The 19,534-nt window shown below is 37.9% G+C and overlaps 1 protein-coding gene across 3 annotated transcripts; it reads left to right on the forward strand.

Moving 5' to 3' along the window:
* The first annotated feature begins 14,160 nt into the window (after positions 1-14,160).
* Positions 14,161-19,468, forward strand: sp8b (sp8 transcription factor b). 3 transcript variants are annotated; one of them, XM_084087926.1, is made up of 2 exons: positions 14,161-14,272; positions 16,761-19,417. In XM_084087926.1, exon 2 carries the CDS (start codon positions 16,794-16,796, stop codon positions 18,105-18,107), a length of 1,314 nt encoding a protein of 437 aa, XP_083944052.1. In that variant the 5' UTR covers positions 14,161-14,272; positions 16,761-16,793; the 3' UTR covers positions 18,108-19,417. The 3 variants fall into 3 exon arrangements, with proteins under 3 accessions (XP_083944052.1, XP_083944050.1, XP_083944051.1); XM_084087924.1 differs by lacking the exon at positions 14,161-14,272 and adding an exon at positions 16,275-16,387; XM_084087925.1 differs by lacking the exon at positions 14,161-14,272 and adding an exon at positions 16,364-16,540 and having other exon boundaries at positions 16,761-19,468.
* Positions 19,469-19,534: the final 66 nt, after the last annotated feature.

Consider the following 19,534-nt stretch of genomic DNA (forward strand, 5'->3'; position numbering starts at 1 on the left):
TTTCAGACACCCCTATTGTGGACCGTACCATTTTTAACCACCTTGGCTAGAAGCAACGGAGATAGAGAACGACTTCAACTTCTCAAGCAAGTGTCAATGTTGAATGACAAAACGCTAGTTTCATAAAGTATCATTCTTTTCAACATTTCTTATTTTTATATTCAAAAATATTTAAAATAATCGAATTTAATACAGTTATAATTTTTCAATGTAAATTATTTAATTTTATTGGTAACAGCCTAGTGTCTAATTATTTTAATTGAATATATTTTTCAAATTTAAGAATTTGAAATTAAAGATGGAGCATACATTTAATAAAATTAGGGGAAAATGCCCTTTATAAAGGTACAAAAAATTATTCTAAGTGTTTTCAAACAGTGATGTAATGAAACATTGTCAATTTAAGCTTGAAGGGAGTAAAGCCTCTGTTTAGGCTATTAAGGAAATGTAATTTTGCCAAAAGAAGAACTATTATTTTAAATAAATGTTCATTTTAAATCAGCCTACTTCAGTGTGATATGTTACCATATTATCATACTTAACACTAAGAATTTGAATAATTGTAATGTGATGATCAGATGCAGATAGCTAAATCAAAGAATATAGGCGGTTTGTGGGTGGATTATTTATTTTTAATAGTGGATTCGGGTGACTCAAAGTGCACCAGATTAATGAATTTATTTTTAAAATTTACAAAATTTTCTTCCCTGAAAAAACCCTGAAATAGGCAATAGGCTTCTTGTAAAGGTATTACTTTTACTAGTAATTAGAATGGTATTTCAGTGCACTTAACTTCTATCAAAACAGTTATATTTTGGATATATAATAACAATGAGATATTCTGTAGCCTACTGATTATCAGTTTGTCGCATGTTTAGACCTTGTATGTGTGGTGCACAACACATGTTGCACTTGACGATCACGGTGGGGATTGATATGGTAGTGAACCATGATGGTCATAGAAGAAGTGAAGGAGCAGTACCCCCCAATTATGGTGGGGTAATTCGCACTCTGACGTGGAGCATTCGGAGATTTTTTTTCTCCTGAATTACCGCGGAGTGTGAATTGTGCTAAAAAAATAAACTGCCGGGATAATCACATTCACACAACGCATGCCGTAGGCTAGCAGCTACACGTCCACTAGTGACACGTCCGATTCGCGAACTAATGACTCATTTGAACTGATTCACTTTAATGAATGGTTAAAACAACTGATCTGTCCAACACTGAACTCACGAGACGTCTGAATAGGTGTATAACAAATCGGTAGCACTTTACAATAATGTTCCATTTAATAAATTCTAGTTAACTACATTAGTTAACATGTACTATTAATAAACTGCACTTTGTTAATTTGTTAACCATTGTTAATGTTAATTTCAACATTTAGGCTACTAATAGCCTACATTATTGGATTTTTTTTTTATTTGTTAACATTCACTGTGAAGTAACATGAACGAACAATGAACAGCTGTATTTTTATTAACTAAGATTAACAAAGATTAAAGGCAGGGTCGGCAGTTTTTTTCTAAAAAAAAATTTTTAACTTTCTTTTTATACCAATACATAATTAAAATGTAAGTACTCTGAAAAAGAAAGTATAAAAATTGAGTGTCTGTAGTCCTCACAGGGCTGCAATAAACACAGCTACTTATTTCCATTCAGAACGAATGAAATGATTGGCTGGGCGACTGTCACTCTCCCTCGCTACCATGGCTACCACCCCTGCTGCTACAGGAGCTGCCCACATGCGCGCACCCGTTTGACTCGAGGAGGGGAAGAGGCACAGAGAGAGGCACGGAAGCTAGGAAGAATCACAATAATGGCAGAGAAAGAGCAGTCAAAATTCCCAGTACCTGCATATACAGTCAGCGAAGGCAAACAAGGCAAAAAAAGGAACTAGTAAGGTAGAAAGGAAGGTAGGGTACTTGTCACCGGAGTGTAATGTTAGTCCTCATCAGAGCCAACAGTGCTTTCATCGTGGAAGCTCTTACATGCAAAACACTGTATATGTTATGAATCTTACACGAAATTCACCTTCATCACAGTGTAACTGATGGTAATGGGAAAACGTGTATCAATGCAACCTGTTTTTAGCTTTGCCTTATGTTGCTAGCCTAGCTCGTTACCGAATCAAACTCAATATATTTTAAACTTTACCAGTATCGATATGCTAGCTTGATAGTGAGTACTAACAGCCATGTTAGTTGTTTATATTCATAATGATAAAGTTAGGTATTTTATTATATGTGATTCTGACATGATGTCACTACATGCACTGCGCTCCTCTCCGCTCGGCGCTGGTAAACCGTCGTAAACGCGCCCTCCAGCTGGCAGCTGAGTGGTCGGCATCGCGCGTTCATGTGTTTTGAGGGCGTGGCTTTGGAAGGAGCCCAGAAGGGAGGGGGTGGGAGTGAATGGAATAAGTAGCTGTGTTTATTGCAGTCCTGCAAGGACTACAGACACTCGATTTCTATACTCTCTTTTTCAGAGTACTTACATTTTAATTATGTATTGGTATATAAATAAAGTTTAAAAAAAATAATAATTTTTTTTTAGAAAAAAACTGCCGACCCTGCCTTTAATACAGCATATTAATAGCAATAGAGTGCCAAGTGCCAAGCAAAAAATGCAGGCTAGGTGTGTTGCAAACAAATCAGGTTCGATTATTAAGGCTTTTAATCGGCAGGATGCTGCTGGTCGTTCCACTCTATTGCCAGAGCTAATTATACGTCAAATATAACACCGCTACATAGGGATGCACCGATCCACATTTTTTCACTTCCGATCCGATCCCGATACCTAAATTTGGATATCGGCCGATACCGATACTATTCCGATACCAGAGCCGTGTTTGCTTTAATATTTTTGTTATCATTATTGTTTATTTTATATGATGCTGAAATAAACTTCTCTCAACAGGCAAGTATGATATGTATGTATGCATGTATGTATGCCCCAAAAGGCAACTTGAGGTAAGAATAAGGTCAGAAAAGGAAGTCAGAAAAACAGAAAATCCTGTTAACAGGAAAAATCTCATTCTGAAAACAAATATGCAACTGTAAGGGTTTCAAATTGATTGTCATGTCAATATTTATTACATTCCCAAAATGTCAAAATCAAATACTTGAGTCTTGAAATATAAGAAAAGTGCAAGTGTAAACATCTTACACACACACTATCTGAAGGGTGATCCTCGCTCCGATGCGGTAACGTTAACTCTCGATGAATGCTCGATCAACATCAGCATCTTGCAAACAGACAAGCGGATTTCGCCTCAGACGCGCGTCAATTTCGTACTGGGCGCGCGAATGGATTCAAAATATTCAAGCGTCCAACTAGACGCGGTAGACGCGAATTTGACGCGCTATTCGCGTTTGGTGAGAACGCACAGTAATGTGTTGCTTTTAAAATGTTTGATTGCGTTCGTTGTGTTGTACGACGCGAGGGAGCTTTAAAGAGCTCTGAATTACGGCTTTGCAAACATTGCATTTTGCTGTCTTTGCGTTTCCAGTGTGAAGCGACATGTTGGCTAGCCGCAAACTGCGGAACGGATTTCCTGAGCGGGGGCGTGTCTCATAACTCTGTGTCTCATTGAGCCGCGCCTCTGTTCAGGAAATCCATTCCGCAGTTTGCAGCCAGCTAGCAGGCTCACCGGCGGGAATCACTTTCGGAGTCATTTCAGCAGACAACATTAAAGCGCAGACATGACTCATGGATATCGGATATCTCCACAGGTTGGATCGGGAAAATCCGATACTTGAATTACGCTGGTATCGGTCCCGATACCGATACTGGATCGGATCGGCCCCATCCCTACCGCTACACCATCGCCAAAGAAGAGCTTGCCTTCACTAAATTTAAACCTATGTTGCAGCTCATGGAAAAAGAACGGAGTTGCGACTAACGTGACGTATGCAAATGACGAATCATGTGCCAATAGCATCGGGGTGAGATGATATAGAGCCAGAAGACTAAGGGTGCTTCTCAATATCCATCCTCGTCTCCTCGCTCCTCCATCCTCCATCCTATGACCCGGAAACCGATCGAGCTCAGCCATCTTGAAGGACATCTCAATTCTCTAATTGCACCACGAGGAGCCGAGGAGTGAGGAGGCTTCCTGAGGAGTCATGAGTGAGGATACACAGGTGTATCCTATGCGGAAGAGTTTATCGACTTAAACGTGACGCACGTATAAATTCTCTTCCCCCTTCACATCGGTCACAATAATTTTGATTTATACTTTACCTTTGCAGTCTATATAAACCACACATCTCACATATTTCAACAGGGTATCTTGCTTTATTATTACTTATTATGAATTTCTTAAATAAACAAACTTCAACAACATAAGGGCAGATCCTTCGAACGCTGCTGATGACGCAGTGAAGTGATGCTTGAGTGATCAAGTATTCCAATGTATAAAAAAAGTTACATTTGATTACTCCGTCCTCATTTTCTTTCCTTGCAGCCTTCACTCGCATCCTACAGGGGGTGGAGCTGAGACGCGAGGAAAGGAAACGAGGATGCACAAATAAGAAATGAGAAGCACCATAAATTTCAAATCTTTGCCACAGGATGTGTAAAGCCCCAGTGAAATGAAATCTGTTAATATATAATTTGTAGTTGTGGTGCTCCTTAATTTTTGGTGGATGCTCCTAAATTTTTGCTGGTGCTCCTAACTTTTTGAAGTTGGGAGCACCAGTGCTACCAAGTAAAAAAGTTAATTTCGAGCCCTGGGTGTCTTCGAAAAAATCCTTTAGCATCTCACCCGTTAGGCTAACCTAAACTCTTGTTTATAAAAGTTTGGGCTTTTATTTAATTACGTCTTTATGTGTAGACGAGATTTTTTGTTAGTTTTGCTGGCAGTTGAATGGGTGATTGGAAGTTGGCTAATTTATTTAACAAACTGATATTTAACAAATGTATGTGCTGTTTAATCGATGACGTCACTTACACGGAGCGCAAAAAATGTCTGAAACTAGTTCAAATACGTTTTGATCTTTCACGGTAAACAAATATTGATAAATGTTCTATTATTTTAGCAGCGACAAAATAACCCCTCTACAACAGAGGGAAAGTTCCACGATTTCAACATTTCTGAAGAAAGCTGCTGCCAGAGAGGAAACACTGGTTAAGTGAGGAAGCTCATTAAATAACTTCATATCCATTTTTCCCTGCAATATGTTTTACCTATAAAACCATGTTTTTTCCTTCTTTTTATTACCTCAAATTTAAAAATTGTATTCATTTAATTTATTTTAAGAAGGCTTTAACATTCAAATGTAAATTATGCTATATGAGCAATATTCAATGAATATGTAAACCTAAATCCTAAGAAATTATTTTCTGTATATTCTTCTTTCTCTTTTCTGCATTTCACCTTCTTCTGTAGCTTCTTTCCTTTTATTAAACATGGAATTTTCTGCAAATAAAATTAATAATAAAGAAACTGCTGAATCTTTTTATTTCTTTTTTTAATGTCTTTATTGTTTTTGCGCCAAATTATAGAGAAGAGTGTCAATAAGACTATTGATAAGTATCAGTGATAAAATCATTATTTAACTACACTCATCCCTAATGATGACACTTTTAAGACACGCCCACAACATGGAAAACTCATGAATATTCATGCATGCACCACCAACTGGAACCAAATATCTCACGGTCACGAACCGAATATATTGTAACACAGGCGCTGGCGGGTTATTCGTCAGAATATCGGCTGCTGTCTTGTGTGGCTTATAACTACAGTAAATAGTGTTGCGTAGGATTTGAACTAGTCAGATAGCTAGCATTTAACATGTTTTAAACGCCAACCCTAGTTGACCTCTATCGAATCACCCATTCATTGTCAAAACAAACCTCTAACTGCACACACAGTGAACTTTAACAAGTGAAAGTGACCAAGCTTGCCTGTGCCAAAACCAAATTCAAACCATATAGGTAGATAAGACATGATCCTTACTTGCTCTGATGACTTTTTTCTTCAATAGGCTTTGTTGAAAATTACCGTCAGAGGCTTGATACAGCAGGCCCGCTCCGACTGGCGATCACAGGTGACGATTCATCCGCGCAGTACCGAAGCACAACCGACGTAAAAGAGCTACTACGCAAGTAACATGCCATTTAATTTCAAAGACAGATGGCGATAGAGAGGTCAAGGTTAATGTTACATTACATCACATGCTAGATTACCAAAAAGACAATTCTGTAGCCTACAAAGAATTATGTAGCCGACTATGAAAAAAAAAAATCAATAAATATTACTTGTTTTCATATTTTTTTTTATTGTACGTAATTTTCAATCAAGTTGTATTGATTAACATTAAGATGTTAGCCAATTTACAAAAATAAAAAAGTTGGAAATGACATTTCCACCAGAGAAATCTATTGGCTTTCAGAAAAATAAAAAATAACAGAATTCTCCTGCGATGTATTCTATAGCTACACCGTTGGACGTTGCTAGACACATTAAATGAGTGAGAATCTGAAATGTGTTTTATGAGAGTTTATTTTTGAAAAGTGCACAAGGCCATAGTGCCCACAGAAACAACCATATGTGAAGGTTACCCTTCCAAATCACTTCTTACCCATCATGCGCTTACTTGCTTTTACAAACACCAAACAAGGGGAGGAGCATAATAGCAATTACCATAATTTTATTTTAAGCTTGGTACAATGCTGCATATCATTCCTCACAAAATAAGCTCCGCCAACACCCAAACCTGCACTAATTCTTTGATGTACCATGACAAAAAGCACACACAATCTCACACCCCCACACACACATAAATACACGTGTTGCAGGGGGAGACAGCAGGCGTGATGACATGTTAAATTACCCTAGTGATGTATGGTTTAATGAACCCCCTTGTGTTGATCATGCTTCACATTAATCAGCCGGCTCCAGCAGATTCCCTTATTTTCTCAATGCTCCCCTGATAAACTGCAATTTCATTTAACCTTGGACAGCAACTTTAATAGCTTCCACAGGACAACTGTCAATACTTGCCTGGGTATACAGTGATTAAATTGCATGGCGAGAAGACTGTCCTGACTTCCTTTATCAAGCCCCTCCCTCATCTCTCCATTCCTCAATTCTCTCATTTTTACTTCCTCAACAAGATTTTTACTTAAGGAGGGAAATGCACATGGGTTTTTGAATGCAAAGTTGGACAATTTAATAAAAATTATGATATCATGGCCATTCACTGAGTAGTTTTGGCATGTTAATAGCAATGTTAATGTATTTGGTCTTTGAGGATTTGATCTGCTACGCATGCTGTTGCTGCTGCCGAGCAAGTATGGACTTGCTATTGCCGTTAGATACACAGGCACATTTCTGTGAGCATATATGCTGCATGAATAGACATATATAAATCCTGTGTCCGATCTAGGCAGGTGGAGCTGGGGAGGTGGAGGGTTCCTGAGAACTTTGATAGTGTTAAGACTAGCCTACAGCGAACACTTACACATATATATTGCAGATCTCATTTAGCCTAAGCCACCTCAAAAAAAAAAAAAAAAAAGGTGCTCACCCCTGCTTGCACTGAAGTGCTGGGATGAGTCAAGCAAAGAGAAAATTGGAGCCAGTAAAAAAATCCAATAAAGAGCTAAGCATAATCTGAATGCTCATTAGCTTGTATGTATCCACATGTTCTAAGGCACACAATCAAACTAAAGACATCATTTCTCATATCAGTTACATCTTTATTTCCCCTAAAGTGTCTCAGACTTGCAGAACATGGTCGTGTGTCTACTGCCAAAAGTGATTTCATACATATTATTCATCTTTAGGGCTTTTGTTCAGCTTTCTTTTTCAGATGAAGCAGTGCTGAGAACATCAGATCCAGGTCCTTCAAAAGAAGTAGAGAGCCCAAATTTGAGACCTTGGCGACTGACGGTACGAGAAGATTTGAACCGGCGATATTCCTGAGGTCTCCGTTTCATCTTTCTGCGGGTTTTCTGGTAAGTGCCTAGAGAAAAATATAAATAAATAAAAAATATATAATTTGAGACAAAAAAGTGTTTGACAGACATTTGGTAGATCATAAAAGGGAGCAGAAGCAAACTATAACTATTGGTTTTTAGGGCTATTTAGTACAAGGCTTGTAGGATTTTTTTTTTTCTTCGAGTACAGGAACATTATTTGTTGCAATGACATGCCGCCAGCTATCTCTAGAGTCTAGCTCTGCAGGTGCCTGCTGACCTCAGCACAGTTACAGCGCCTTTCTGTCTGTGACATCTAAATTCTCTTCGTGTCAACCGAGCACAAATTATAAGCCAAGAGACATCAGCTGACTGATTAAAAACAAGTGTCAGGCTATAGAAGGACAAAAGGAATGTCTGTGAATAAATAAAAAAAATCAATACACCTCCCTCCCCAAGTGAGCAGTGTATGAAGAAGACCATACTTTGGAGGGCATCAACTATAACATCAACAAATATAATAAACATAAATGTAATAATTGAGATGATCAGTCAGTGATTGCATAAGTTTGTTTAATCGCAATTTTTCAAAGTGGTCATCGGATGCCCATTTTCCACAAGTTGGTATGATTCTTTAGGGTGTTCATGTAAAGTTTGTAATATTAAAAGTATAACGTATATATAATTCCTCAATGGTTGTGTAAAACAACACCCTTTTTATCTCCTCAAAAACAGCTTTGTTCACAGTGACCTGTTTCGGTGCATGTCTCTTTAAATGATAATGAGCAACTGCTCACCCCACCCCTCTCTTCCATGGGGGGTGTTGAATGGCTGAGGGCAGAAATATGCTAATATGGGACAGTCCATCAGTGGTCGTGGGCGGAGCATGAGCATTGAGATCAGTGCTCAGAAAATCTAAATGGCCTGATTATTGAGAGTGTTTAGACTTTTTGTGAGAAAAAAAAAAACCTTGCAAGTTGTGATTGTCAAAACATTTGGTAACTAAACAGAATTCTATTAAGTTTAGTGACAACATGTTACAATGTTTAGCTACATGGTACAATGACTGGTAGGCTACTGTTTTTATTATTGCTTGACATCTTGATTCAATATCAATTCATTTGGATAATTATTAGGTACAGTAGATACATGTTCATTTTTCTCAAGAAAAAAAATATCTCACTAATGCTGTAAACATAGCCTACAGAGAGCCCTGTCAGCTGGTATTATTATTAAAGGTTAAAAATAACAACAAATGAAATAAAATGTATTTTTTATTATAATAACAACAACTTTATAATATGATATAAGTAAAAAAATATATATAATATGTAGCCTAATATAGTGGACATATTTTAACAAAACAATTTTTCTAGTCTATATATGGTCATTAAATGGCTTTCCTGAGGTAAATGTCATGTTATGTGACATTGTTCTCCAGCTGTTTTATTGACCTCTTACCCCGGTTGAAAAACACTGATTGATCCGAGGCATATACATTTCGGTAAGTCGGATAAGGTTATTTTTCAGATAGGAATGTTGTTCCAGGATCAGCAAAATATGTCGATGCAGGAACATGTCTTGACAAAATCACGGCGAATCAGGCGTGTTGATTGGAGCCCAAAGAACACTGAATGTAACATTATGAAATCTGAAACACTTTTATATGTGAAAATAAATTGGATACCTTTAAAAAAAAAAAAAAGAAGAAGAAGTTGTTGAAGTTTTCACGTACTTTTTAATATTTAAAATATTTTTTTTCTATTTTAATCTATTTTCAAATGTAACTTATTCTTGTGAAAACAAAGCTGAATTCTCAGCATCATTACTCCAGTCTTCAGTGTCACATGATCCTTCAGAAATCATTCTAATATGCTCATTTGGTGCAAGAAACATTATCAATTATTATTATCAATGTTGTATAATTATCAACTGTTATATAAATGATTTATTATTACTATTATTTAAAACAAAATTAACATTTAAATTACGTTATTATTAACATTATTAAAGTACATTTAGTAACTTACCATACACATACATTATGTTAATTATTGTACATAATAATACAAGTTGTAATGTAACTGACTTTTGTGTGATTTCAAATGTTCTCTAAACAGAACCTGGAAACAAATATAATTCTGGATCATTTCATTGTCTAAAAAGTCCATGAAACACTTCACAAAGTTAAACTAATAGAAGCAAACCAACGCCAATAATGCAGGGCCCCTCTAGAAGTGAGTTTGCTAAGTTAAATGTTTTGTCACAATGGCAAAAGAAAAAAGAAGTTGCTATTGTGTCACCGCAACATAATGAGGTAGGCAAATACTTGTCTCTCCGCCCTGTCTCTCCCCTGTCCCTTCCCTCCCTTTCTGTAGTGGTGACAGGCACACGCTCTGGTCTCCATTATGGCTGTGGATGGACAGAATGGGCAGTTGTGGATAATTACTGAAACTGTAGGAGTCAGGGCTGACTCTCAGCACTTTACTCAGAGCCACTGGCTCTATGGCTGTCCCTCACATTGACAAACTTGCACACACCCAATGGAGTAATGTAGGAGACAGAAAAGTGAGCTATCTATATCTATCTATCTATCTATCTATCTATCTATCTATCTATCTATCTATATTTAAAAGTTGATGAATACAATTCTTGACTTAAAATGAACTCATTTTAATTTATATGTTATTGTACTGATTTTTTTAGGTTGACATATTTAGTGAATATTTCTTTCATATTCATGGTGCATACTTTTTATAAGAACATGCCCACATTAGCAGCTCAGTTAACTGTTTGCAAACCATGACTCAGAGGCATTTTTTTCCCTTTTTGTCCTCATGCTTTTAATCTTTCAAATAAAGACTATTACCCAATTAACTAGACTAAACTACAACTTAAAGAATGAGAAAGCCTTTTAGAAAGAAGCAACACCAGTCTACCCACACACACACACACACACACACACACATAAACTGCTACCCATCCCTCCCAGCCAAAGGGGCTTCCATCCAGGCTGACAATAACCCAGTGGCAGCTGGTCGATCGATACCCGACAAAAGCTCTGAGGTTGGGGCAGTCAAAAGATTGTTAACTAGCCATTTCATCTCACAGACATTTAGATGATTGTTTCGTGCTTCACTGCACTCCTTCAGCGAGGGCTGCTGCCACACCTGTGCAGGGGCCTTTACAAAGCCTGCTTACCCACTCCTGATGACCTCACTGGACAGCAAATAGCCCGACAAACCCTCTCACACAAAAGCATTGCTCCTGAGAATGCATCACACTTAACCATGCATGGCTGAAGGAACACAAGTGATAGATACTGTATTCGCATTACCATATTGTCAATAGACTACTGCCTATTTTTGAAAAAAAGCACTTATGTAAAAGCATTGGAAATGTGTTCTGTGACATTTGTTTATTTATTTATTTGATTGTTTGTTTGTTTATTAAAAACTCATTTATTATAAATGTATAATTTCTATCTATCATTCTATCTCTCTCTGTCTGTTTATTTGATCTATTATTTTATTTCTATTTTTTGTTTTTGTTTATTTATCCATAAATATTGTTCTATTTTATCTTGTATTCTATCATTCTAGCTCTCTCTATATATTTATTTATTTATTTATCCATAAATCAATCTATCTATCTGTCTATCTATCGTTCTATCATTCTATTTCTCTCTGTCTGTCTGTCTATTTATTTATTCATTCATTTTATTCTGTCTGTCTGTCTATCAACCTTTCATCTGTCTGTCTATTTATTATTGTATCTATTATTTATTTATTGTTTTTATTTATTATTGATCCATATTTTTTGACATCTGTCAAGTTGTATTGTCTGTGGGATATATATATAACTTTGTGATTATATTGTAGATCCAAGAAATTCATGTCACTTTGTTTGTCTCCTTATTTCTGTTGCAACTTTAACAATGCAACTTCTGGTCCAAATCATATTGTAATCAAAGAATTAACTTTTGAAACATCAAAACGCCCCATGCAATCCCCAAATTCAAGTTTTTGATAAAAAAAAATTAAAAAAACGTTTAAGATCATAGCAAAATATGACCTGTTGTCATATTTAAAACCCAAGAAAATGTACAACTGTCATTTATTAAGTGCATTGGCTCCTGTATACTGTGTTACATTAGCATGTGATTTGTTGGTTAATTAGAGGGCTTATGATAATGATAATGACCACATAGCCCATGATGCCATGTTTCCAGGTGTTTAGCTTTGGTGATTAGCCGCTGGATGCCTCCTCCCCCATCTAGTGTCCACACAACACTGATTAAATCAAGATGAATGAGTTATTGGACACGGGACACATAGAAGCGATGTACGCTGATGTATGTCATATGACAAATACCACCTTATCTGGTTGGTGTGAATTCATTAATTACCCAAATGCAGCTTATTTTCGTTGCCAACATGGTATTTTAAATACACAAGTGCCTAGAATAACGTCATAAAATGACATTATAAATGTGTTTTTGGGGGGAGTACGCTGTGTGCACACTTGTCCTAGTGATCATATGTCAGCTTTTACACTCCTGTGATCATGTCTATGGTTGTGTGATCCAGCAAAAAGTCAGCACATGGTCTGTGGCCCTGCTCTAGTAGTTCAATGGGGTTGTGGGACGTGGGCCGAGGGGTTGGGGCTGGGATGTGGATGTGGACTAGCGCTCTCTGAGGTTCATCCAGGCAGAGCCAGGCTTCCTGCTCCTCCTTTGTCACACCATTTGGGCTCTTGTGTCTCGGGCTTCACTGCTCTAGCCTCACTTGGCAGCCCTGCACACACAGGGACATCTGGTCTCTCTGTCCCACCTCCTGCTGAAAAGAAAGAGTCCGGCCATGGCCCCACATTTATGATATTTTACAAAGGCATTACACTGAACTATAGAAACAATTCATAATGCTTGAAATAATTTGTAAAGCAAGTTTATATGTACACACACACACACACACACACACACACACACACACATATATATATATATATATATATATATATATATATATATATATAATGTATGTATATATGTAGCCTATGTACACACACACACACACACACATATATATATACAATTCATGGCTATAAACAACTATAGACTTTTCTATAGTTTTTTGCTAGAACATTCAACCTGTAATCCTTTAGATAGAAAACACAGATTCTTAGTAAATAAACTCTTTAGCAAAACTATAGGCCAACTTGTTTAGTCTTATTTAACAAGAAAATCTGAATTTCGATAGATAGATAGATAGATTTTTTTGTTTGTTTAAACAATATATAATTGTCTCTCATGAAAGTAGTAATTTATTTATTTTTTAAATCGAATTTAAATGCTTTCAACGTTGTCCTAAATCTTTATTACTAGTTTCGAATTCCGGCAATTAATCTGATGTTCGGCAGGACTCGGACAGGTAGACCACTGGATTATCAGTTTTCCTGGATAATCATAAGATTAAAGAGGAAAGTGCTCCCACCATCTCCGGGACACAGCCGCTGACTTCCCCCCTTTTCTTTTCACAAAATTATTGAGAGCACGCAATATTAAACCCATTTTGTTCGTGCGCACTGGGCCAGAATAACGCGATGATTAGGGCCACGAATGGGACAGGTTTCTTCAGCTTGATTTCATGACGGTAATGTAGCCCATGCATGGGAGAAGAAAGGCAGAGATGGGGACATCTGTTCAGTGCAGGCCAAAGGGAACCTCAGTGGCCTATATGACATCTTGGGAAAGAAAGCAACAGGATATTACATGCACTAACGTTTTGTTGTTGCTTTTTACTCCTGGTACATGTATATATATATATATATGCTATGTTTTGTTTTGTTCGTTATTTTCTTTAGTTTGATGATTTACAGTATTAAACCTCTGCTCTGATATTATGTTTTACACCACGAATGAACTTATTTATTTTATATAGGCCGTTATATTTATTTGCACATTTTGCCCCTTTACGTTCTAACCTTTTATTAATTTAATTTTAATTTTTAATAAATTAATTAAATTGTTTATAGTGTTTTTAATATAAACACACACACACACACATACACACACACTATTGCTGCGCATCCATCTAATGCTCTGCAGATCACACAGTTCTCGCGCATCTCTCGCGCTGTCTTGTCAGAGGACATGAACACATGTTTTGATTATACCACCGGTGGCCGAGCGGCTCCTCCGTTATTCGTAATTAAACTCAATTCCCAAAGTAACATTTATCTTCCAGGGTCTGCGCGTTCCCTGTGCGCGAGCGCCACTACCTTCTGCTGTGCGAGAGGAGATGCGCGCGGGGTCAATCAATAAACCGAGGACACAGACACGGTATGTGCATCATGCATCTGTTGCAATCAAACAATGCTGCAGTTTATGGGACATTTGTGTGTGCATGTGTGTGTGTGTGACATTTGTATTTTGGTTGCGCATGCACGTTATGGATGTATATTATTGTCGTGAAGTTTTACTACATTTAGCCTATTTGTCTGATGCTTTGGTGAAAATGTTTTAGTGTGAGATAGAGATTCCATAGTTAGAAATGTTAAGGGGTTTTCTTATTTTTGTAATTACAAACCTTCTGAAAAAAAAAAAAAAAAAAGAGTCAATAAATCATCTGAGAGAAAAATTAAATGTTGTTGTAGCCTAATGTTCTGGAAATCTGAAGCAAAAGTTATAGGTTACGTTTATTTTATTTATTTTTATCTCAGTTTTATTCAGTCTGTAATTACCTTTACTAACTTTCCAGATTGTGTTTCAGAAACACGACTGAAATTTCAAATCGACGCAAATGATTCCCTTTTAATCCGACGTCTTGGTTCATTTTTTCCCCCCGTATTTTATTATCTCCATTTTGAGTTCAACTGCTTCTTGTTCTCTGAATTAGAAAGGGTAAGAGGAAACAACAGAGCTGTTGTGCAAATCGAAGAAACAGAGAAATGAATCTGATCAGCCATCTATCACTTCTCGCAATAAAAGAGGCGACACGGCGGAGGCAGATGATTTGATGAATAATCTTCGGTCGTTTTAATTAACTTTTTTGCTGTCCTATAATGACCAAGTTGGTCAACGGAGCCGGTCAATAAGAATGTTAATATCAAACAAATAAAACTTCTCATGATTAAAAACCTCCTGCTTTATTAAATTTGAAATTCAAATGAAATTTATGCCTCCGGTCCACGGCGCATGTAAATAGAGTAGCCAGGGCTGCATCATTATCCTGAGAGCATTTCTGCATTCATCGTCCTGATATCAATAGCTCGCCACTGTATTGCTGTTGAGAGTTAACAACACAAAAGCCATATTCCAGCTTGTAAAGACGCTTACATGCATTATGTAAAATGTTTTTTTGTTTTTTGTTTTTTTTACTGACCAACATGAGTTAACAAGTTCACAGTTACCAAATAAATGCCCGAATTCGTTCGTAATAAAAACAACAATATATTTCGGAAAACACACCAGTCCTGAAAAAGCCTTGTTTGTTACTTGTCGTTATTGTGTGTTTTATGGAGAGCGGGAGAGAAAGGGTTGGCATGTCATAATTCTATGAAGTTGTGAGAGTTTGAGAGTTTGTATTTATTTAACTTGCAATGCATATACATTTTAAATGTAACTTTGGTTAAAATTTTAAATAAACTTTTGTTTATTAAATTAAAGTTTTATTAAAAGTGGTAGTTTCCTAACAAAATCAGGTGGTCAAACATTTGAAGATCAGTTAAAATTATAACCTGTTCGTTTTTTATGGTGCATAATTTCTTTAAAATAGTTTAAGAAAACACACACACACAAAAAAAGTTGCTGCCTTTTTAAGTACAATCAACTTTGATGTTTGTCATTTTAACTTAAATTGCTTTAAACTGAGTTGAATCTTGTAGAACTTATAAAACAAGTTGAAGATTGCTTAACTTATTTTGATGAGTTAAAGCAATGCAAAAAACGTATGTTGTAATAACTTATTGATCATATAATTTTTTACAGTGAATCTACAAAACAACCTGTAAGAGTGATATGGCAGTTGCTCTTTTACCATTATCAAATTGTAGCAGACATTACACAGTACTAATAATAATTCAAAATAGATCAGGGGCAGTAAACGTATTAACCTCTTTACAAAAGAATAGAAAAGTTTCCCCCAAAACTTCCAGTCCTTCTCATTTAACTTCAGTTTTATTATGAGGGGGGTGTTGGAAGGGGTGGAGATCTTGTCTGAAGTGCTCTATCGATGACCTCACGCTATGAATGTGGCCGCGTGAAGGTACGGCTCTTCCTGATTGGTCGCCCGTGTCACAGCGGCACTTCAAAGCCGTGAGAGGAGCTACAATTGTGCTGGAATGGGCGGACCACATCATTGTATTGCACACCTCTAAAAAAACAGTGCTCTGATTCATAAATATAAAAAGATCCTCTGAGGAGGGCACTTTTGTGATGGCAACTTCACTTCTAGGGGTGAGTCTAAGGAGTTTCGTGCTGGTTTAATTAGTTTCCTTTATTGTCCTGCCGTGGGGATTAAAATTTCTTGGGTCAGCCGGGGAGAGAGTCACTTGATTATGTTTTAAGCGAGAGAAACGAGCAGGAGTTCCATTTCTCAACTACGACATTGTATGTATAACATTCATTGGTATTTATATGCTGTGTTTCGCTTTTGTTTTATGCTTACAACTGGTTGTATTTCAGTAGCTAGACATTTCTTTCCTACCACCATTCAGGTATGCTAAGGTTACTGGATAGCTATGAGAAAGCAAGTCAAAACTGTTCTCTTAATGCACTTAGTTCCCAAATGTACCATGTTTGCTTACCTTCTAATTCGTTTTTGTTCCAGGAGGAGCCGAGATTGGGGTCGACTCCTTTAGCCATGTTGGCTGCGACGTGTAACAAAATCGGGAGCCCGAGCCCTTCTCCTTCCTCTATTTCGGATAACTCCTCTTCGTTCGGAAAAGGATTCCACCCGTGGAAACGAGCGGCAGCCAGCAGCTGTAGTTTAGGATCCAGTTTATCCTCTTTCACTCGGAATGGTGGTGGTTTAAGCGAATCTTTTGGCACGAACTCTTCCACGGGATCCAGTGCCTTTTCCTTAACTTCTGGTACTTCACCCAACTCTCACTTCGGAAACGACTACTCCGTTTTCCAGGCTTCTGTTTCCAACAACTCTCAAGAGCCCAGCCACCAGCCCATGTTTATTTCCAAGGTGCACACGTCCGTGGACAGTTTGCAAAGCATTTACCCGAGAATGAGCGTGGCGCATCCCTACGAGTCGTGGTTCAAGTCCTCGCACCCTGGCATACCCACGGGGGATGTGGGCACCACGGGCGCATCCGCGTGGTGGGACGTGGGAGCCGGCTGGATTGACGTGCAGAACCCGAACGGGGCCGCGCTCCAGACGTCCCTTCACTCCGGTGGGCTGCAGACTTCTTTACACTCTCCTCTGGGCGGATACAACTCAGATTACTCGAGTTTAAGCCACTCTGCCTTTAGTACCAGTGCGTCCCCGCATCTCCTGACCACCGGTCAGCACCTCATGGACGGATTCAAACCCGTGCTCTCCTCATACCCAGACTCCAGTCCCTCTCCCCTGGGTGGAGCGGGAGGCTCAATGTTGACAGGGGGTCCGACGGCCTCGCTGGCGGGATCTCCGCGGTCCTCAGCGCGGCGCTACTCGGGCAGAGCGACATGCGACTGCCCGAACTGTCAAGAGGCGGAACGGCTGGGTCCAGCTGGCGCGAGCCTCCGCAGAAAGGGGTTACACAGCTGTCACATTCCCGGTTGTGGGAAAGTGTACGGCAAAACGTCGCACCTCAAGGCTCATTTGAGGTGGCACACCGGAGAAAGGCCGTTTGTGTGTAACTGGTTGTTTTGTGGGAAGAGGTTCACGCGCTCCGACGAGCTCCAGCGACATTTACGCACGCACACCGGAGAGAAGCGCTTCGCTTGTCCCGTGTGTAACAAGAGGTTCATGCGGAGCGACCACCTCAGTAAACATGTCAAAACGCACAGTGCCGGAGGCTCGTCGGGGTCGGGGTCTGGGGCGAGTGGAGGGAAACGAGGGAGTGACACCGACAGCGAGCACAGTGTGCCCGGTAGCCCCTCGTGCCACTCACCTGACCTGTTGCAACCTTCCGAGTCTGTCCCGACCACGGGCATGAACGGCCGAGCGAACTCCATCGATTAATCCCATTCAAAATGCACGTGACACAATTTCTCAAATGGACTAAACTTATTTGACGGCTCACAAAAGGTTGTGCTGTTCGGTCGGTAACACTTTATAAAAACTTCCAACAATTCAAGTTGTTAACGAACGTGGTAAAACGGTGAACAGATCGATGAATAATACACATTCAATTATCAATATCATGTATGAAACAATATAAACCAAAGTTTCATTCTTTTTAGCTAGTTGAATGTACATTAACTAATTTTCTGTTAAGCTTAATAGCTCCTATTTGTTAAGGTTAACAGTAAAAGTTATTATAAAGTGTTACTGGTGAGAAATAACCGTGTGGCCATTTCACTTGGATGTTGTAAAGTGATTTAATTTACGATTAAAATGTAATTTACAATGAAGTAAGCCTGTTTTGGTCTGCACAGATACGTGACATGAATTTGGTAAAATGGTGAATATTAAAAAGGACATAATCTGATATGTGCATTCTGATGAGGGTTTTGTCGAATAGTCTTATTTTACTTACTGTTGTTATGAAACAGAAAACAAAAAAAATGTATTTTACCCATCAGTGAAGTGGCCTGTCATTGCTAACTTTTTTTTTCTCAAAACCAAACTGTGGCACTTTATTCATGAACACTACTAAAATCCAATTTCGTGAGGATAAATTGCCGTAGTGTTGAATAGACTTCGTTCTGTCATTTACAAATTCTTTTTTTTTTTTTTTTTTATATTCGGGGGGAAAAATAGTCTATATATCGCACATTGGTCTTTGTCGAAACTACAGACTACAAATCCTAAGTTGTATGAATTGTACTTATTTCCTGTTGCTGCAAAAAAAAAACTGTACATATTGAAAATAAAAAAGAATAGACTAGAAGGTTATTCCACACTGGTGTAAAAGTTGGGTATGTGTTTGTTCAAGACGCAAATTTTGAATAGTATTTTTAGTTGCATATATATTGACTCTAGTAAATATCCAAAACTGTATACGGGAGTGTTTTTTGTGAAGAAAAACGTCATATTTATCCACGAGTTGGACTTTTTTTTTTGGAGGTCTGTCTTAGACGCACTTTTGAAATGATTTGTAAGATTTTCAATTCAGAATTCAGTGTTTAATCACGTTTTCTAATTTATGTAAGCATGCACATGTAAGGTGAGCGTTTATTTCACATCATTTATTTGACAAATTGGCTTTCTAATTTAAGCCACTCAATAAAGTCAACATGGATTCAGCCACAGTGAACGATTTGCCGTTGATATTATTACTGCATTGTCCAACTTCTATAAATGAATCTGTGATCAAGTGCAGGACCTGTTACGCCTTTTCATTACCAATTGAAAAAATAAATAAAATGTGTTAAAATGTTAAAAACTGCAGTTGTTGTGAAACCCACGAAATGAAGCAACTTTAGTAAATTGACGTTTACTATTTA

The sequence above is a fragment of the Abramis brama genome (genome assembly GCF_963993115.1).
Source record: "Abramis brama genome assembly, chromosome: 17".
Taxonomy (NCBI): domain Eukaryota; kingdom Metazoa; phylum Chordata; class Actinopteri; order Cypriniformes; family Leuciscidae; genus Abramis; species Abramis brama.

What these genes read in the sequence shown, in the direction of transcription:
- sp8b (XM_084087924.1), top strand. Translation starts at nt 16,367, where the DNA reads ATGGCAACTTCACTTCTAGGG. An exon ending in TGGCAACTTCACTTCTAGGG is followed by an intron (nt 16,388 to 16,760) that starts GTGAGTCTAAGG and finishes TTTTTGTTCCAG; the next exon opens with GAGGAGCCGAGATTGGGGTC.